The following is a 21813-nucleotide window of genomic DNA, read 5'->3' as shown; positions in this document are numbered from 1 at the left end:
GTACCCCTTGAGTGGATGGCTGCAGGTAGATGGCTGTAGTAGCATCATTCATATATGCACTGAGCAAATGCCAAAGTTGCTGGCACTGTTCACTCTGGTAGTTCTAGTATGGAAGTCCTGTCATGCAACGTGGGCTGGGGTGTCGGAGCTGGAGCTTGAACCATCCAGTGTTTGGAGCATCCATAAAACTTGCCTTGCAACTATGCAAGTGTACGTGTTCTGTACTCTCACGGTGATGTCCTATCATCTGAGCATCCATCTGTCAAAGCAAACTGCAATTGCTGGCATAGGAACACAGCCGACTTGTATGAGGGCTCTGAAGAGAGAGGATTTACATTCCACGCTGATTCAAAGGCAGGTGTGGTGCAATCTCCACACACTGAATCTATGCAAGCAGGCTACATAGACTTATTTAGAGGTGCTCAAGGAAGCGTAAGAAGTTACGGAAAGAAATAATACAGAGCAAAATATACCGGTAACATTGCAGTAGAGCTGCAATGATTCCATGAGTCACTCAGATACGGTATAAAGCACATTTGGAAAAAACAAAGAAAAAAAAAAAAGGCAGTAAACAGAGAACATTTTATGTTAGCCGGTGCATGTGTTCTGGGAATCTAAAGTTTTCAAGGTTTTTCCTCTGCTATCCTGAGTCTTCCTTGATGAAAGCAGAGGTGCTCAGATGACTGAATGCATGAAGAGTTAATGCCTTAAGGGGAAATTCTAGGTAGCAGGGGACTGGCTCCCCACATACCCGAGGTGTCTGGCCGGAGCCCTCCGCCAGCCCGCCGGGCCCTCGGGCGGTGCCCGGGGCGACCCCCAGGCAGGCTCACCGCCTCCGCCCGAGCCGGGAGGGTCCGGCGGGCCGCGGGGGAGCTTCAGGCGGCCCCGGAGAAGTACTAAAGGTGTCAGCAAGGCTTCAGAGAGCCTGCCGGGTGCTGGGCGAGGGGCTAGGCGAAGCGGCGGCACCCGCTTCCCCCGCGGGAGCCCCGGGTGGCACCGGGCCTGTGCACCGGGCGCCCCTCGCCCCCGCTCCTCCGGCCCCGGGCGCTGCCCCCACCCCCTCGGCCTCCCGCCTTCCCCTCCCCTTCCCCTCCCGGTCCCTCCTCCCCGCCGGCGCCGGCCGTGCCCGCCTCGCTCCCCGCCCCGGCTGAGGGGCGGCTGCCGCTGCTGCTGCCGCTGCCGGCGGCGGCTCGGGGAAGATGTCCGAGCGCGGCGGCTTCTACCGGCAGGAGCTCAACAAGACGGTGTGGGAGGTGCCCCAGCGCTACCAGAACCTCACCCCCGTCGGCTCCGGCGCCTACGGCTCTGTCTGGTCGGTGCGGGGCGGTGGGAGCGGGGCCGGGAGCCGGCAGGTGCCTCCGGCCGGCGCGGGGGGGGGGGGCGGCCCCGCGGGGACAGACAATGCCGGGGAGGCGGGAGGGAGGCTGGCGCGGCCGTGCGGGGCGCCGGGGCTCGTGTGCGCCGGGAGGGAGGGAGGGAAGGAGGGCGGGCGGGCGGGGGGATATGCCGGCGCGGTGGCGGGGCCGGGGGCGTGTCCGCTGGGGCGGCCGGGCTGGCGGCGCGGCGCCGGAGCTCTGCCCCCGCGGCCGGCGGCCCCGCGGGGCCGGGGCGAGCCTCGCCGTCACCCGGGCAACCGGGCCCGCCGCCGGGGCGGCCCCTGCCGGCCTTCCCGCCCCCTCAGGTCGCCGCCTCGCAGGGGAGCCGTGCCGCCGCCCGCAGCGCGCCGCGCCGCCGCTCCCCGGCTTGGGGCTGCCAGCGCCGGCGTGAAAATCGCCCCGAAACCGAGAATCTTGCACAGTCATGGCGCGTCCGAGCGGGGAGGACGGGGCGGCAGCGGCGGGGCGCGGCTGTGGGAGCCCTCCCTGCTGCCGGCCCGGGAGGGCTCACGGGGGGGGGGGGTCACCGGCGGGCCGCGGCCCGGCGCCGGGCTCTGACGGGGGGCTACCCCTGCCAGGCGTCTTCCACACACCGAGACAGACAGACAGACAGGGCGAGGTGAATTCTGCCCACGGAAACAGCGCTGGGCTGGTCAGGGCGGGCTGACAGAGGGGCTTCACCCGGAGATTTCAGGGGGAACCACGAATTATTCACGAATATCGCGGCAGATCGCCGCCCGCGGGCTTCGGCGTCTTAGGGCTGCGTAAGGGTTTATCACATCATAAAACATTTTTTTGGTTTTTTTGGTAATTACTTTATCAGGTTTGCACTTTAGGGAACTCCCAGTGCAGATTGGGCTATTATTTTCATATCTGATGTGCACTTAACTATGCTTATAAAAGCTTTGAATCAATTTTTGGAAATAATAGTGATGTATAAGGCGTTTCTGAAAAAGAGTCGTGTTTCTTTTGTAAGCTGGGTAAGTGGAATTGTGTGAAAACAATCCATAATGGGTCTTTAGATAAACGTGCTACACACAAAAACCAAAATTATTTACAATTTAACTTTTTTGCCATGGTCGAAACTTGTGCAATAGTCGCTAGCTTTTTTCACTTCGCAGTCAGGTACCAGAGAACATTTATGGAGTTTCATATTTGTTGCTTCCTTCTCTAGCTCTGTGATATGCCCCAATTACATGTAAACTATGAATATGCATTTGAAAAAAACCCAAACAAACAAACCTCCGACAATCAGTAGAAACACTCAAGACTAGTCTGAAGTATCTCTGAATTCTTCTCTTTTTCATTATTTCAGGCTTATGCTTGCACCAGGGCAATCCAGGCAAATACTGTGTGACTGTTAGTCACAGGACTATATGCTTAACTACAATGGCAGGTACCATCTGATGTGAATAGTTTCACAAGGACCTAGTTTATTTAGACTATCTTAGTTTTCTTTCTCCTCTTTTATTTTACAGACTAGGAGCTGGTTATACAGGCAGAGAGTAACTACAGTTGTGTTCCAATTGAACCTGCATTTCTGGTTATTTTCCCTATTTATGCTGACATAGTTTTAAGGGGAAGACCTACTCTGCTGAGTTTTGTAATGAGATGTCAAGACTTTTGAGAAATTGCAAAGGAAATGAAAACATGTGGTGGTTCACTTGCAGCACAGCTGGTGCTTTGTTTTTTTTAACTGTTAGTGTTGTTAATTCATTGTACTTACTTCTCTTCTGTCTGCGAAGCCAAGGAAATCCTTGTATTTTATCAGTGGAGAGCCTAGGAACTGGTATATAAAATGAGACTGGAAGGTGCTATGAGAAATGTTTACTCTAAAAAATACATTTAAGAACAGAATATAGCAATAAAACATTACTCTATATTAATAGCCTTGTTAACATCGATGAACTATAAACCCAGACAGAAGCTTGAATGTGAGGAAAAGGTTCACATCTCTCTCAGAAAAGCCATCTATTTTTAGTGTCTATTGAAATTGATTTCTTTCCCCTGCCCTCCCCCCTTCTGTGCATGTGCTTTTCCCAGGAGACCCATGAGACACAATCATTCCCTTGAGTAATAAGCTATATTGCTTTTGTGGGTAGTTGTACTCCTATTCAGTAAAATATCTAAAAACATATTTAAGTCTTACAGAAACCACTGGAATTAAACAAATTCTTAAGTGCTTGGCTGAATAGAAGCCAAGGTCCTGAACTCCCAATGCTGGCTTTAAAACAGGAACGAAGTTGTAAGAAATCCATTTCTACCTCAGTGGAACTCTTTCCTAGTCCTACCCCTTTCTTAATTTATGGTAAATTATCAGTCGTGTCCAAGAGACTTGTGCAACCAAAGTGATAACTGGTAATAAGAAACATATTGTAAATATTTGCATTTAAACTAACTCCTGCTTGCCCTTTTTTTGCTTGCAGCTCAAAATCAATAGAAGGGTTTGTGTCAGGAGGCTGTCTTTTGGACCAATTTATTGACATTTCGTAAGTCTAAGAGAACTTGTGTTTGGGTTAGTTTTTATGTGCAGATGCATCAAATGTGCTATGGAGATAAGATATTATTGTTCTAAAACAGATTCACTTTTAGAGAGGTATCTGCATCAAGCACAGTGCTTTCCAGTATGTTTTTCTTGGTTTTTATTTAGATGTGGAATATGTATGAAAAGCAAACTTTCCTTAGCACAGAAAGCTCCACTGCTTTTCTCCCTTTTTTTAATGACGTGTCATTAAGAACAGTCCTTCTTGGAAATCCTCAGAAGAACTCAGCATCACTGCCAAGCAGAGTTGCGCTTCAGCATCTACATGAACCACAGGAAGAACTGTGAGGTCTTTCCTTCAAGTACTTTACCCTTGCAGTACACTTTACACTACCCTGTGGAGGGCTTCCTTTTACCTGGGCTCTTTCCTGTGGCCATTCAGGCTGGTGGGTGTTCTGTCATTAGCTGCTGTCAGATCTGTGTTGGTTTTTTTTGTTTGTTTGTTTTGTTTTTTTTAATTTGGGGAACAAAAATTAAAGCCCTGTGGAAGTGTGGTGTATGTGTGGTAGTAAAATTACATTTAAAATTATCAATGGAGTCCTCAACACTATGTTTTTGTTAATTTTTCATTTCTCAGGGGTTGTTTGCATATTAGCAAATATCAAATTTACATGCACAACTGTTTCTTCTGGAGTTGTTTTCTTTTTGTGCTATATGTTTGCTTATCAAGTTGAGGGTTTTTTGTATTAGACAAGTATTTTAACTCTTCCTCAAGCCAAAACTCAGTTAAAGTTCTTCTGAACAATGCATTTTCACAGTATCAACCTTGAAAGTTGTATTTATCTCTCACAGAAGTCAAAGAGCTGGTTGACTCTTACAGACCAGGTGCTATCCCTGCTAATTGTGAGTTTTAAAAACATTTCTGATGTGAAGTGCAGCATTTAAGCAGATAACCATTTAGATGGGGAGCAGGCAAGCTTACTTTCACAAGGTAATCTTCACAACCATTACAACCATTTCAGTTCTAGAGAAAAAAGACAATGTCTCGGGTCAAAGTGCGTTTTAAACTCTTGTCCCTTGTGACTCTGCCTTTTAAATAGTAATTCTGGCTGTGTTTGAGCCTTTTGACTGTCCCAGTGATATTGCTTATAAACTGGGCCTCTGGCCTGCAGCATCTCTGCCTCCCTGCTGTATTACCCTGGTAGGTCCGCTCTGATTAGGTACCTCTTCACCTTTTCCTCTGGCAGCTGGCGTTACCACCTGCTTGAGAAAGAGCTTCTCCATCGGTTCTTTTTTTTTTTAAGACTTTTTAGTATACCACACATTAGGTAACGTGGATAGATTTTTGGTTTACTTTTTTTTTTTTAAAGCCTGTACACCTCTTTTCATGCCAGCTTTCATACATAAACTGTCTTCCAACCTACTTATCCCTATTTTTGCCTGGGAGGTATAAACAGCTTTTCGCAGCATGCCATCTCTGATCTCTCTAACAGGTTGTTTCCCATTAGCATATTGCCAGCTCTGTGTTCTGCCTTCTTTGGAAAGAACAGACTTTGCAAGATGAACCAAAGTGAGTCCAGAGCTTCTTTCCAACCACAAATTCTTGCACCGTTTCCTCAGAGGCCGTTGGCATCAATAGTACTTCCACTGTGTAGTCAGTCTTTTTTAATTCTAAGAGTATGCAATGCCTAACACCAACTTGGGTAACAAAACACATTTTAAAAAAAGAGACCTGCTAAGTCAGAGTGTAATGGCACAAGCCTCAGTTTAAGAAAACCAGGAAAGTAAAGCCTGCCTTAAGTCATTCACACAATGCAGCACTTCAGCAGGTCCTTCCATCCTGCTAGCTTTAAGTGCATGCTTAAGATTCATCAAGTTTTTGACTTGGCTAATTTTGGGTAAAAATGGGGGAAAGTGGGGTGGTGTTTAGGCTTCTGTTTTGCTTTGAGGAAGTACAAGTGGAAAAATAGAAGCGGAAGGCTTTAATGCTGAAGCTTAACCCCTTCTTTCCCCTGTGCACCCTGTCCTGTGCTGCTGGTTAGATTGATACTCACAGATGTTTGGAGGGCAGTAGCTTGCAAGACTGGAACATAACACTGCTGATATTGTCCTTTTCACACTGAGGACCTCAAAGGAGATGGCGAGATAACTTCGTAGCATGTGAGGGTTTTTTTAAAGTTGTCTTTGGCTGACAAAGAGAAGATTTCCTTCATCCAAAATTGTACTTGATGACTTCTGAATAATTTTATTTTTTTTTAAAGGGACCTTTTACTTTTACTTTGCTGTAGTGATAAAAAGTATATGATTTCAACTATGAGATCAGGTTACTGGAGTTATTATGTGTGTCTCTGTAACATCACATGTTAGTTTAAATAGCAAATGCTGAGATAAGCTCCTAGAGTAGTAGTAACACACACCTGCTGTGTGTAAATACAGCTGGAAACTGGACACCCTATAGATTTCTATAGGCTAAAGGCAAAAAGTATATGTAGAGCCAGTTGATTTCAGTGCGCTCCCTTTGGGCTGTTCCTCTTTCAGATTAGGTCTTTTGTTTCCAATGCAAGTATGGGGCTGAACTTCATTCTGCATATGTTTATGGTTATATTTTTGTGGAAATAAATCAAACGACATTGTTGAAATACTGCTGTCCAAGATCCGTTAGCAGTTTTGCAGATATTTAGAATGAGCCCTTCTAAGCATACTCAAACATTTGCTTGAAAACTGAGTGAGAGATGAAGGCGGATAGGAGAGTCCAGTCAGAGGCAGGACATCTCTTAAGACTGAGTATATGTAATAACGATACTTAGAAACAAGGCCTTGAAAGTGAGATTGCATAAAAGGCGTGGCGTGATCAGTGTTACAGGCTAGGAGGAGGATCTTTGCAGCAGCATTGCTAGAAGAAATAGGTGAAAATAAATGAAGCAACAAAAAAATATTGCAGAGTGAAAAAGATCTGCAGAGGAACATGATGAAATAGCTTTTAGCAATGAAGACACAATAGGGTTTGCAGCTAGAAAGTCAAGGGAGGTCAAGAATTCAAGACATTTTCTGGAAGATACATGAAGGAAGAGGGAAGAGTGTTCACTGGCCACGGAGACACCACTAGAGAGTTCGCTGAGAGTGATTTTGTTGGAGTACTAGGATGGAGCACGGGTTGCTCATCATTCATATGTCCACTTTCATCCTGCATATCTTCCAGTTGTTGGAACAGTGTAGTTACTGACTTTGGAAAGGAAAGTGAAGTGGGATGGTAATTAGTGGAGTCAGAGTTCCTATTTAAAATGAAAGTGTCTAAGAATGCTTTTAATGAACGAGATTGGATCAGGAATGAGGTGTTTGTGGAGATGGATAAGAATGGCTGAGATGGAGATCTTTAGGTATGATGCTGTCACAAAGCCTGTGGAGTAGTTAGAGAACAGATGAGAAATATCCATATGTGTGTGAAGGAGGGTGGTGGAAGGAGTTGTAGGAAGGGTGAAGAAAAGGTGAGCTCAAAAAGTGAGGAAGACCACTTCGTATTGTGCAGATTTCCTCTCGGGTAATTAATGAGATCTTTTTTAAGAGAGGGAGGGGGCACGAGATGGAAGAGTGATAAGGGGCATAAGATGAGCCAGTTTTTGCAGAAAGACAGTAAGAATCATGGAATTACAGCTTTCTGTGTGGCTGTAGGAATACATTAGCAGAATAAAAATTCTCTGTGGAGGGTCTCCCCTATCTTTACTTTAGTATAATTTGTTATAATATGCACCTTCCTGACCACATGATGCAGCAGTGGCACAGCTAACTGCTTTCCTCTCCTGCTGTCGTGATTGTGATTGCAGTTGGCTAGGGGACACAGTCCCTGTTCCAGAGCCCTTAAAGTCTTAGGGCCTTGTTGCTTCAACACAGCTTCCCAAGGAGCTATTTGCAATTTCGGAACCTATTAGATAGCTGGTACCCAAAATCCAGTGTCTTATTTCTGTGTATACAGTCAGGAAGGGAGAGGGTGTTTCAAGAGCTCTACATGACCTGGGAACAAATTGCTACCGTTTAATATTTTTACCCTTGTAGAGAGAGGAAACAGGAAATGTGAAGGAGAAGTGGGGGAGGAATAGGAAAAAGGACAAGAATGTAAGTGTGATAGTGAGATCTTGTCTGTTTGGGTTTATGTAATGCATTTGAAAGCACCAATATTTTTCATGTTAACCTTTATATCCAGGTTAACCACTAGCGTTTCTAGCTTAGCTTCTAAGCCCACAACTGTCTGGGAGTCTTTTTTAATGAAATGCTGAATAAAATACATTTGTCATTAGCAGTGTCCTGCCTTAGTGGCAGCTGACAGATTTTCTTGTTTAAATACTGACATTTGGCTTATAGGCTATCTAAAATACATGATTATTTTAGTATCCATGAGTTGGTTCCACATGCTGAGGAAGCTAACAGCGTATTATTCCAACCTTCTGTATGCCTTTCTCACAAGCATGACTTTAAATGCATCACTCCCACTGAAGTAAGCTGTACTGTCTATAACTTCACCTAGGAAAGTGTGACTGCTCCTCTGTAAAGTTATTTGAATATTTAAGTCACTGTGGAGACATAAGACAGATCAGAAAATAACATTTGTTTGTGGATTCAGAGACTGATACAGCATTTTTATGATCATGTTGTTACATTGGAAGAAGACTTGTGATGTAGTCATGTAAACTTATGGATGGCAATTATTTTATAGTACTTTTCAGTGTCTGCTTAAAAGCATGTACATATTTTTGTTGGCTATGGGACAGTTACGTTGCATATGTAAGAGAGATTTTGTGCTTTTATATTTAGATCCAGTGGTAAATTAATCTGAGATAATTGACAGCGACTGTACTAAAGCCAAAACAATTGATGCCAGCGCTCAGCATGGTGTGTTGGAATAATGTCCGAGTGATGGGATGTAATTTTACAATACGATAACCTGTCATCATTAAGCAAGGGTTTTTTTCTTTAATGAGGAGATTAACATGTCATTACAGAGCTGCCCATTACTCATCCTCCCACCTTTTGTCTTGCTGCCATCTCATTTTTCTTTATGGTTTCCTTCTGATGTACATATATGTAGTGATCTGTGTTGTTTAGTAGACAAACACACACTCTGTACCTTAAATCTAGCTCTCAGAGGGTGGAAATCACCAACTTGCGCTTGCATAAAGTAACAAAACATTTATAAAGAAGACACAAATTAACTGTTTCTTGGGTTTACTTTGCTGCTTAACTTAAGCTTACTGTGGGTGGCCTTTTTCTCTTGTTCTCTTGTTGCACTGCCAACAGCTATTATGGTCCATTTTCTCGTATTGGATAGATGCTTTGTGTGGTTTTTTCCAGACTATTCTATGTCTCAATAAAAAGTAGCTCTATTTATTAAAAAAAAAAAAAAAGTTGTATTTTAAAAAAGAAGAGCAAAATCCTGGAGAAGACCCAAAAGACAAAGCTCACAAACCAAACCTTGCAAAAAAACCCTAAAATCCATGTTATCTGTGTGACGACTTTCATTCACTTATGTTACATTTATGAGAAATGTGAAAAGGGTTGTCATTTACTGCAGTTGTGAGGAATCCAGGTTATATATATGGTTGGGCACTAGAAAATGTCCCAGGGCAGGGTTCCCGTGTGTCCCCCTTTTCTAGGGGAGTCCATCTGTCACTGTGTCGTGAAGTAAGGGCTGCTTATCTCAATGATTAGGTTCTCTGCGGGTCAACCCCTCTTCCGTTCCTTCCCCTCAATGCTTGCTCACATACGCCCTTCTGCTGCTGCTACTTGTGTTTCTCAGGAACTCCGGATCTTGCAAGTTAAGGGGACATTTGTCCACAAGGAGGTTCATGTCTCCTGCAATGGAAGGAGTCAGTGGGTACACGAAAGGATGCTGAGCTCTGTGTACAAGAGCACAAAGTTGTGGCTGTGCTAAATATGTGCCAGAAATTCTGTGTACTTTCCACTTTATTTTCTGGGTGTTACCTTCTTTCTTACCAAAATCAGTAAAGTCCTGCCCATGCGAATCTGTGTTTTGAGCATGAATTGCATTTTTTCTTTGTGTGTGTGTGGTTTTTTTTTTTTTCTTAACACTTACATGCAATGGGGAATCTTCATGTGTTCTGGAGGAATATGACCCAGTGAAGGAAAGAAACCTGTGCTGCAGTGAAAGAAGTAAAAATAGAAGCCTAGAACAGGATGGGGAAAACCCAGACCCAGTGTCATTGTCACATGGAGCAAATTTAAGGATCTGCTTGTGTACAGCATTCTCTAAATTTGGTGTAGTGTGTCCAACCAGTTGTCAAACTTCTGATGATGTAGGGGTAACAGCCTCATAAGCTGGGACACTGAATTATATAAAATAAATTGGAAGAGAGTCTTTTCTGTATTTTTTGCACTTAACCCCAAATGAATCACTTAGAATAAGAGTACCAAATTATTTGTACAACTATAATGCTTCCACAAGCGTAAAATCACACTTTGTAGACAACTAAAGCCTTGTGGTTATCTGGGGTGATGGGGATGGAATATCAGCTGACACAGGTAACCTACAGTAAATGGGGAGTTCACTGCAGACACAAGACTGGCACCACATACAACCAGCGTGGGTTGTGCCTTTGTTTTGCATCAGCTAGACCTGAGCTGGCTCTGGGAACAAAAAGAACTTGCTAGACCAAACGCCACACTCAAGGTGAACTTTTTCCAGGCATTTTGGGTAGTACTGTGCCTGGCTAATAAGCCCTCTCTGAGCCCAGAGCCTTAGAACTTCAGGGACCAGCTGTAGTCCAAAGGGAGCCTCGGATGCTGGAGTTTATTAAATAGGGTACGAGTTGGCTCCATGCGTGACTGGGCTCCTGCAAGCAGCCCTCCAGCTGTTGAAGCAAATTTAGCCATGAAGGCTAAGTAGCCGTAGCCAAATAGTGTGCTCCTAATCCCAAAAGGCCTGAAGGGTCAGAGCAGGGTGCGCACATGAATTGCTTGTCTGTCTGTCCAGTATTACTGCTCTGCAACCACAGCGGATAAACTGTCCGTGGGTATTAGGGACATGACTGAATGCATGGCCATGTTTATAAACATCAGCTACTAAAAATCCATGCCACATCAAAAGTCATGAAGCTACCACGAAGCTGTTAAAATCCTGTGCTTTTTGCCTCCTGAGCTTTTGCACTGCATTAGCTTCCTATGTTCAAACTTTTCTCTGAAACATTAAGAACTGGTCAAAATGTGCATATAAATAGAGGTTTGTATTTCATCTAGTGGAACTTCAATAGAATTCTTAAATGTAGGAGTTGACAACACTGAGAAGGTAGGTCTAATTTAAACAATGATTGAAAATCACACTAAGCAAAAGTGCCTAATCTGTGTGAAAATGATGCCATCCCTGTAAGCAGAATAATGGCTTTTTATCCTTGATCTTAGAAAGGACAGACAGCAAAAAATGTGTCATAACCACAAAGGCTTCTGGGTCAAGAATGATCATATCTGAAAAAGCTATTGCTAAGATTGCTGCAAAGTTGTTTCTTGTAAATTAGGAAAATAATAATAATTGTGTTTCTTTTTAAATTATGATAGAAAGCCTGTCTAAATTGGTGTTCCCATATTCTATCAAGGCATGTGAGCATACTGCTTAACAGTGATGTCAGAAATAATAACTGATGATATGCAATTAAAAAGTCACTTATTTTCCCTGCCTACATCAAATTAAATGCTAACAGTAAACAGTAGATTAGAGACAGGAGACACTATCCCTTTGCTAGTATCAAAGTTTATCTCCATTGTACTATTCTGTCCAGCTACATGAGGTAGCATCGTAATCAGAGATAAGGCACCTCAGAATAAGTTGTTTCAAAGAAACTCAGGAAACAGTAGCTGAACTATTGGAAGGATGATTTGTTTCCAGGTGTGAGCATAAACCAGGTACAAACACAAGTGGTTGGCCAAAGCTGAAGCCTGTAGAGAATATCCTTGCAAAAGAAAAAGGCACTGTAAGATGCTGGTGGTGGTTTGTGAGGCGATGCAAAACGACGGTCTGGCAGAGGAGCCCTCTCCAGTCTCAATGCAGAAGTGGGGAGGGTGTGACTTGGCTGTCATGCAGGGTAAGGGAAGGTAAGGGCCTCTAACCCAGTTCTTCCCTGTTAAATCAAACTAGTAAGCGCATCAGTTGGGTTTTTTGTTTTTTTTTTTTGTGTGTGTGTGTGGTTTTTTGGTTTTTTATTTTTAAGAAATTGTTTTGAATCATTTTAGTTGGGCTAGTTACAGGCCCCCAGGGAAGGGTTTGCAGGTGGCAAGCACAGGTGGGCTCATGTTTTTGCCGTGACTGGGACCAGAGATGTCCTATCCAGGGACTAGTCTGAAAGATGAACATTCTTGGAGAAATCACACAGAAAAGGAAGCAGCTCATCCTGCCACCCAGCAGTTTACTCGGGATGATGAGGGATTCAGGGGACAACCCCAACTGCAGCTATGATGATATAAGCAAGAGGGGGAGACCAAGTCTAAAATAAGAGGCATAAGTGTACATGGGGAGGAGTGCAGGTGGTGGCCTGCCGCTTGCAAGATGTGATCACAGAGGCAGTAGCAGAGATCACAGAGGCAGTAGCAGAGATCACAGATGCAAGTCATCCTTGAATCTGACAAACAAGAGAATTCAAACAATGTGAAATATATATTTTTGAACATGTCACTGTTAATAACTTGAATTATGATGATGGTAAACCAGGCAAAGAAAGAGCCTGAAGGCATTAGTTCTGTTTATCATTCAGTACAATTTCTTGACTACAGCGGAACTCATTTAAACCAGGTCAGTCCCCGGCCTGTGCAGCTTCAATTCGTGATTTCCCATTGGAGGTCCCAGGATTCAGGTTGCCATTTGTTTTCTCTTTCTTTTATTTTTTTTTCTCTCTCCTTATGTGCTTCCATCCTGGCTCTAAAAAGCTACTGCCATAAGAATTACTGAAGCTAAAAAAATAGTGCTTTGTGCCATCTGAAAGCTTTGTAGCCTTGAGCCGTATGGAGGGTGAAAAGCAATCCATCTTAAAGATCAGTGGTTTTTAAACCTCTGAAACCCACACTTGACCTTAGAAATGGGAGGATAGGGTTGTTTATCATAATGGGATTTAAAACCTAATTCCTCCTAGCCTTGTATAATGTACACAGTATTTCACAAACTGGTACAAGCACGAGTGGGAAGGCTTGTGAATTACCAGAAGAGCTGAGATGTTAAGCACAGACTGGATTTTTTGGGGCAATGTTATTTATTTATCTGGATAAACATTTCCTTTTCCACTGGAAAAAAGTTGGAAAGGATATAGAGAGTATGTATTTGTGAGACTTGGTGGTATTCTCCCGTGGTTTCATTGGCCAGGATTACACACAGGGCAATTACTCTTTGTTATGTTAACAGCTAAGCATTGGCTTCCTTTTTATTTTTTCAGATTCGCTTGTGCAGCCTTTATGTTATCCCTGTGGCCTGTCATGTGGAATTTAAGATATCTCTGTAGTCAATTCTTCTCACACTGTTTATTCCTTGAACTGTTCCACATATTTGAGCAACACAGCATCCTCATATCCTGAATAACTCTGTCCCTACCCTACTGTCAGAACAAGTATCGCTGTCATATCCCTTCCACCCACTCCTCAGAGTGATACCAGTCTTCTCCTTGTTCCTATGCTTTCTTTCTTCTGCTCAGGGAATGCCCTTCCTGAGGTGCTCAGCAAAGCCACAACCCTGTACACCTTTAAAACTTCCCTGAAGATCTGCTTCTGTGATGCTTGCAAGAAACTAGCTAAGTAATCTGCTTATCTGTTTCATTTATCTCATGAGTGACTCACCCCTTCCATGGTGCCTGCAAGAAACTTATTGATTAAATCTACTTCCTCTTACTATGTTTTTATCAAATAAAAAAGTTGCTGGATTGTGCCCTGCATTGGCCTTCGTGGAGGTTGGGCGAAGTCTAGGATAACTGGATCACGATCACCTTTTGGATGCCGCTCTGTTCTTCCTGCCCATTTGTTGCTTGTATCTTTTGTTGCTGCTCATTAGAAACACCACCTTGTCCTCCAGCTGCCTGTAAATAAAGAGGCTTTGCTCTTCACTTAGCTCTTCGTGACTGTAGTGGAGCACCAAATATGTGTAGGAGTCCACCTACTTGGAGCTGATTATAGGCTGGGCTCAGTTATAGGTGATTTAGTTTGGGAGCTACTCCAGGCACGATCAATGTTTTTTGTCTCTAGCAGGTGTCTCCTACCGCAATTTCCAGGACTGTCTAAAACACTGTTCATAAGGAGCTAATAGCATTTGGTGTGGCTGTTAACTGTTGTCATCCTACTCTGTGCATTTTTCATGTTATCTAATTTTCATGGTTGTAACACCAAAAAAGCTCTGTAAGATAAACGTGTGAAAGTTCCCGGCTTGCTAATGCTCTCTAGCAAGCGTACGTAGATAGTGTTATCCACACTTTAAATAGAGGATTTAAAGGTATTTTAATTAAACACAGTTTTAATGTAATGGATAAGTAATAATTTAAAGAAAAGGTTTTTTCTTCATAAGAGAAGGTAGCAAACTGAATCTTTCTATAATTGTACTGTGTGGTGTCATGAAGTAGTACATACAGGGATCATTTTTATTCCTGTGCTACATAACAGGCAGCATTTATTTGTGGCTTGTTGTGCTTGTCATGTCTTTCTAATGCACAAAACCAGTGGGTCTCTCTTTTGTGCAAATGGTGATGTGTGCATTTAGTGTCCTTTTCAGCGGGGCATCTCCATCTGTATGAGGTTAAGCACATGCTGTGTGTCAGCAGGATCTGTGGGCTGGAGTGTAAGACATGTACCCGTTGTTCCCTTGTTACCAGCATTTCCCAAGGAAACGGTATGGCCTTGGATATGTCAACGTCCTAATTTGATACCAGTTTTGTGGCATTATCGTCTAGCAAGCTAATGGTCACATAGGTAGTTAATACTTCTAGACACAACGGCAGCGTTCCTTTTATTAGTAAAGACTCCAGTTTGTTCAGTAAGACCCGGAGTTTGAATCCCCATAGTCCCTACAAGCCTTGCCTTGGAGCTGGAGGCTGGAGCTGCACAAATGGAGATAATTCTCTGTTAGTTTTCCTGCCATATGCGGCAAGGTTACCTGAGGATGAGTCCTGAACATTATCATAAGCGTTAGTAATTTGCTAGATGGAAAACAAGGGAACTGTCCTTGAATACTTGGGGTTACTGCTGACTAGTTCCCCTGGCTGCAGTCCCTGAGTAGAAAGTGAAAGAGGGCAAAGGAAAGGAGTAAGAGCCCCCAAGAGAGTACAGGTTTCTCCAGTGAACTGGCTGAGAGCTTTAAAGTAGAACATGCCATCAACGTGGACTTTTTCTTTTCCTTTTCTAGTTCAGCTTTTGATACCAAAACAAGACAGAAGGTGGCAGTGAAAAAGCTTTCAAGACCTTTTCAATCACTTATCCACGCGAGGAGGACCTACCGAGAGCTTAGGTTGCTTAAGCACATGAAGCATGAGAACGTAAGTGGAGAGTGAGTTCTTTCCCTTTGGATTTTTATGACAAAAGTTTGCAATATAGGCTTAATTCCAGTTAGATGCAATCTTTTTTTGAAAAGTATATGCAACCTTCTCGCTACCCAAGATTCCTGGACCTAGCCATCGTATGTGTAGTGAAGTCACTGGACTTTAAAGTAGGGGTGGTCAGTAACAAGCTGCCTTTTTATTGAAAAATTATCTAATTTCATCTTAAAGATTCAGTTGATGAAATCCAAAACAAGTGGTCCTACTCTTCTCTAACTAAAGTAATAAGAGTATTCTGCTCACTGCTGTTGGATGCTCTTGAAGCATTAGTCCAGGAAAAAAAATACCTCAAACCTGGTTTTGCTGTATTTGGATTCTGTTAAGAAATTAAGGGCAGATGCTCTCGTTGAAATTAACAACAGTGTAAATCTAGATGAAAGATAGAAGAACTTCAGGCCCCAAATAATTGATTAGTATTCTGAGTTTATGTGGCAAACAGTTGATTTCAGCGGGCGTATCCACCTGCTTAAAAGTAACTTAATGAATTTGAAGCCTGAATAAAATGTAGTGCATTGAAAAGTATCCTGGAAAAAGGATGCTAAAAATGTTAGACAACAGAACAAGATAACCCATTACATTGTGCATAACCTGAAGTATAACAAGTGTATAAGCCATGTGTCAGCTTTTCGGTAACGACACATTACTTTTCCCGCCTTTATTTCTGGTTGTCTGAAGTCTTGTAATTACTTTTTGTAATTAATATAATTTTCTGTTGGTCATGGAGACAGCTGAGGCTATACCTGTATAGACAGCCTGTTGTGCCAGTCGTAATAAGTTTTCAAGATGACCATATGTCATATTTTTATAAGTTTCATCCCAGAAATGCTAAGCACTGTCACTACTGATTATACGTTGCTTTACAGATTTCTAAAAATAAAATGTCAATTCCCTCATCTTCCAGGTTATAGGATTGCTAGATGTTTTTACACCTGCAACTTCAATAGAGAATTTTAATGAAGTGTAAGTAAAATTTTAACATTGTCCTGACTAGTAAGTAAGTACCACTTTGGTTTTAGAGAGGAAGCACGCGCTTTTCTAATAAACTCGCAGCCACAGTTGGCTTTGTGTGAAGAACCCCAATAAATCTTTTTGCAACTTTTCCACAAAAGACGAGGCAGGAGGATGGGCCTCATTTTTGTACTTTTTTGAAGGATAATAAGATTTTAGGTACATGATAAATGGTTTGATGCTGCATAAATGCAAGTAAACTTAAAACTTCATTAGTTCAATTATGTATTAGCTGTAGATTATTTTTTCACAGCTAGATGGGATCGTTCAGGAATGCAGGAAAGTATCCTGTTGTTTAACTGAGACAAGGTACGTTTAGGCTAGATTGCTGACTTACCTAGGACTAGGTGTATTGTGGTGTCACTCAGACAGAGGATTTATGCTGAGTTCCTCTTGGTTTACATCATGTATAAGCACTTAGGTAAAAAAATTTAGCAGAAGAAAAAGTAATTAATATATTTTTGTGTTCATGGAAATTAATGGCCAAAACCCTTTGACTCTGGGGCAAAATTACACAAATGAGAACTGGGAATGATAGATTGCATACACTTGTCCCAGTACTGTTTTTTCGAAAAGAATCAACGTTTCTGCAAAATTTGTCAAAAAATAAAACTTCCAGTGGGGGTGGGGAGGGAAGTTACACAAAACTTTCAACCAATCCGATGTTAATCTCCACCAGATATTCTAGGGCCTCGCAGGTACTGTAGTTTTGGTGCCTCAGGCTCCCACTTTGATGCTGGGTGAGGCTTCCTGTTCATCTCAAAATAGGATGTGTTCTCCCCTCACTGAACTGCTGTGGGGTGTCACGGAGAAAACAGAGATAAAAGCTTTTAGTGTAATAAAGATTTTTCTTTTTCATGATATTAAATCTCATACCTGTGATTCCATTATTAAAGCTCAGAGATGATTTAAAGGGCATAAACTGTGTGTTAGTAGAAAATGGAAAAGGAACTTACACGGGAGTGTGTAGTTACTCTTTAGATGTGCTGCTTTTAGAAGGATTTACATTCTGTCGTTCTTAAATGAGGTGTGTTTCTTTGTTTTCTTCTCTGTTCTATTTTCACAGATATCTTGTGACAAATTTAATGGGTGCTGACCTGAATAACATTGTCAAGTGCCAGAAGTTAACGGATGACCATATACAGTTTCTCATCTATCAGTTACTTCGAGGTCTTAAGGTACTGGCTGAATGCAGCATTTTTAGAGTCAGCAAGAAAAACATCGTAGTGACAACTGGTTCATTGCAGTGACAATACTTAAACACTTTTTTTTAATATCTTAAGAGTGCACAGAGAGCAGCAATCATTTCAGAAATTATCAGATCATTTTTCTAACCAGAAATAAAACCCCAAGCCTGCCAATGTTTACATGTGCAATAGATGTGAATACTCCCCTTGAGTGTCTCAAGTGAACATGTTCTGTAGCACACAGTGTGTGTTTTAGACACTTTACCTGTCACAAGAAGGTAGTAAAAAAATTTCTGAAGAATGTGAAATCGAAAGAACGGTATGGCAAGTAACTCATATTTGCACTTTGAAAGACGTGAGCTAGTTTGAAAAACCACAGCCCTGATTTTTGTAGAGACCATCACATGGGTGAAGAGATAACCAAGTTAGTTGGGTTCTCTGGGAGATGTCTGGAAGTAGAAGTTTATCCTAGCAATGTACAACGTTGCACACAATTGCCTAAGATTTACTCTGCTTGTAAAGTCATTGTTTCCTTTAATCATATCAGTTAAAATGTATGGAATTCGATAACACAGGTGTTTGGCAATGAAACTGTAGCAAAATTTTCTTCCAAAAGAATTAAAATACGTATCGTTTTGCTGACATTAAACATGTAAGTGTCTATAAACAGGCGAAGATGAGGAAAATGCTTCCTATTACTAGGTGATAAGCATTTTCTCAGACCAGTGTTGATTTTCCCAGGTATAAGCAAAAAGAAAAGAGAGGGGTCAGCTGCTTTAGTAGCTAACTTAACAGTAATTGATATGGAAAATAACATGTAATTGACATGGAAAATAACTGTATGTTTGAAAGCAAGCTATGGTAAATACTGGCTCTGAAATACACTTATTACATGTTTTTCAGCAAGTCCCCTTGTGCCTGAGACAGTAATTCTTATTCAGGCATGCATGTTCTGTCAATTTAAGTGCAGATTTTAGTGAATAAAAATTGCAGAACTGAGCCCTTAATTGCTTTGTCTCATTTACTTAAGTTAATAGCTTAATTAGGGAGATGGATTCTGGAGTTAATTATCCAGCTTGCGGTTTTGAATATAAGACTGTGTTGTGTCAGAGCTAAATAATAGTAAGAGTTGTGCTCTAAAGTGAATATTAATTTCAGAAATGCACTCAGGTGCATTTCTGGCTCTGTTTCAAACAGGGAGGGGTTGATGGTGGCTCATCTCTTCTGGAATTGAAATTCTCATGTCTCATTAGTTGAAGAACATTTGATCATATATAACACCTTGCTTACATCTACACTGGAGTCATTACAACGTGTATTCGCATACCTTAGCAAGCTTTGGGCTCGCTATGTATGGAGCCCAAATGGAGCTCAGCCTTCAGTATGGAGCACAGCCTTCGCGCCCTGCAGAAGCTGTCTGAGCAGACGAAGCGTTAGTGTGGAGCTGCGTAGTTTGGCAGGCCCCTGAGCTGGCTGGTAGAGGACTGCTTGGTGGCACTGAGAGGAGCTGCTGTTGTTGTCTCAGCAGAGCAGGGACACAGCTCCTTCTGTCGCAAGCGGTGGTTTGGTTTCCTCTTCATTCAGCTGCTCGCAGCTGTGATGAGGAGTGCTCAGGGGTGGCCCTGCCCTTCTGATAAACAGTGCGTAGGTCTGGAACAAGAAGAATGCCCGTGTGTTTGCTTTGGGTTTTCCCAGCTGATATATAGGTTTTGTGTGTAATCTCTGCTCCTAAAAAAGAAGGTGAACTCACCGCTAGGGAATAGAAGGTTTTCAAGGTCTTGCTGATCCTGGTCAGTAAGATCATAGATAAATTGGCTGTTAATCCTAACAAGTGAATGATAGGCAACTACGGAGTAAGCTTTTCTCAATCTTTGAGTTTTAACGTTTCATGTAGAATAGCGGAGACACTAAGTAACCACTGAAATACTGCTTTGGGTCCCTGCTTTGAAAGTGGACCTGAAGTAATGATGTGGCTTAGGTGAGTATTTTGGTCACTAATCTGTCCCAGGGTGCGAGTATCTGTCACCCACATTCAGCATTCACGGTATGAAAAGGTGACTTACATCACCTACAAGTCAACGACGCTGCTCCCTAGACCACTGACTTCACTGAGCCACTAGCTGATCAACATGGACACCCACATAAACTGGAACAAATTCCAAATTGGTAAGAAACTGTCAACAGAAGAATCACTGCAAGTGCTATCTTTCATGTAGAATCTAGTCTTCATGATTACCTTTCTTGTAATAATCCAGCTCTGGATAAGACAAAACAAGGTTTTGAAGTTTGTCACAGCTCCGTTTGATCTGAAAATGTAGTGTGATGTCTTTTCTCTATATAAAACAATCAGTCTCAGAAGTGAAATGATAAGACAAGTGACTTACACCTTCCTTCACCTCTAACTTCAAATCTTACCTTCCTTTTTTTTTCCCTTTTTGTTTCACAGTATATTCACTCAGCTGGAATCATCCACCGGGTGAGTTCACTCATTGCAATCAAAAATGAATGGAGTGTGTCCCTCTGTGCATCAAGTGTGTTACTAAGACATAGCTATAATATAATATACTTTAAAAGGTTAAAATCATACTTGACTAACTCTCTCTGTTCTGCTACAGGACCTGAAGCCCAGTAACCTAGCTGTAAATGAAGACTGTGAATTGAGGGTAGGTATTATGCTGCTGTAATGAAGAATGTTTTAAAAGCATTCAAGACAATAATTTTCTGAGAAAACATTAACTGCTGTTTTTATTTTGGATTCCATTAATTTCAATTGTTTGCTACCGTGGGTCCCTGGCATAGAAAACCTATTTCCATGAACATGTGTTTTCTCCCAAATGTTAATTTAGTATGAACACAGATATCTTTGCAAAATGTTCATCCCTAGTTCCTGGCAGATGGTACATAGGCTAATAATTTGGCCCATGAGTGAGTAGTTAACTGAGTATATCTTGAAAGCTTGACCTGTGATACGTATCTACATCTGCCATGTTTAGAGGAGGCCTTGTAACAACTTTTCATTTTTAGAACTACAGCGTATACAAGCTAAATTAAATAATTATATGAAAAAAGGTACCAGTATTACCAGTTAGAAGCAGTAAAAAAAACCCCGCAAAACCAAAACCAAACCCCAACCAAAAAGAACACCGTAAACCACACTTGTCAAATGCTATTTTAATGTACACATCGATATAAATACATATCTTTGTGTGTCTGTGTGATACCGTATTACATAATAAGCATGAGATTCTGAAGAAGGAAAAGATGTCCTCTGGCTTTCTAAGCCTTTAAGCCTAAGGATGAGAAGTTTAGCATTTCTCCATGATAGCCAGAAACACCTTTCTCCCTGTGACTGAGACTCTGATGTAATCACTTTATTCCAGCTGTGAGGGATTTAAGAAAAGATCCCAAATACTACAAGATCAGCAAAAAAATCACAATAGTGAATAAGAGCATTGCCCTTAGGTTCTCGCACTAATCCAGATCTGTGGTGAGAAACTGGAGTTCCATTTGGTTCAGTGACACTTGCAGATGCTCAGCAACTTTAATGATTATCCCTTTAATGTCTTCATGCATGTATGTTCAGCATCTGTGAAATTTTATGGGTCATCTGGGTCTGATAATGCACTCTAAAATGTCTGCTGTGTTTTTGTTCTGTAAGTAAAGGGGACTTCAAACCTTTTTTTTCTATTATTATGGTATCTGTGCGCCTCCCTGCCTAGCATTTGTTACTCTGCTTTTTGCTTTGCTTTGTATTTACAGCCTTACTTCCTCCGATTCCAAATTATTTTCCAGTAGAGCGTACTAGTGGATAGTTACAGGTACAGACAAAAAGGAAATGGAAATGGAAGCAAAAAGAAGGAAAACGCGTGTGCACACATTTGATAGAAGGGATCAGCTATTGAGGAAAAATATTGCCAAAACCCTTATAAAAATAAAGGCATTGGTGTTTCGGTTTCACCACTGTTATTCATGCCTTGTTTGCCTCATGCTTTTATTTTTGTTTATTTAAGAAATAAATAATGCTTTAAAGTATATTAGAAGTAAAGATGTTAAAGTGTTACTTACATCTTAAATATTTATCTTTATGTTTTTTAATGTCTTTAAATTGGATTATAACTGAGGAATTTTAATGACACTGTTAAAATTTTCTTACTCTCAATGAAAAGGATTAGCCACCAGCTTAAATAGTCCTGGATCTC

The 21813-nt window shown here is 42.0% G+C and overlaps 1 protein-coding gene across 3 annotated transcripts in view; it reads left to right on the top strand.

Annotated features, from left to right (window-relative positions):
• Window positions 1–1104: 1104 nt before the first annotated feature.
• MAPK11 (mitogen-activated protein kinase 11) overlaps window positions 1105–21813 on the top strand; it is a 32135-nt gene continuing 11426 nt past the window's right edge. The window contains exons 1-7 of one of the 3 annotated variants that reach the window (XM_064446048.1): window positions 1240–1312; window positions 2692–2772; window positions 15230–15359; window positions 16321–16379; window positions 17494–17605; window positions 20061–20090; window positions 20230–20277. In XM_064446048.1, the coding sequence (XP_064302118.1) occupies window positions 2753–2772; window positions 15230–15359; window positions 16321–16379; window positions 17494–17605; window positions 20061–20090; window positions 20230–20277 (399 nt within the window). In that variant the 5' untranslated portion in view covers window positions 1240–1312; window positions 2692–2752. Of the gene's footprint in view, window positions 1313–2691; window positions 2773–12475; window positions 14717–15229; window positions 15360–16320; window positions 16380–17493; window positions 17606–20060; window positions 20091–20229; window positions 20278–21813 lie in introns of those variants that run through there. The other 2 variants (XM_064446029.1, XM_064446038.1) reach the window with 2 other exon arrangements.

This window comes from Phalacrocorax carbo, chromosome 1 (assembly GCF_963921805.1).
Source record: "Phalacrocorax carbo chromosome 1, bPhaCar2.1, whole genome shotgun sequence".
Lineage (NCBI taxonomy): Eukaryota > Metazoa > Chordata > Aves > Suliformes > Phalacrocoracidae > Phalacrocorax > Phalacrocorax carbo.
Note: the sequence above shows the minus strand (reverse complement) of the source record. Positions and strands in the feature narration are given on the sequence as shown.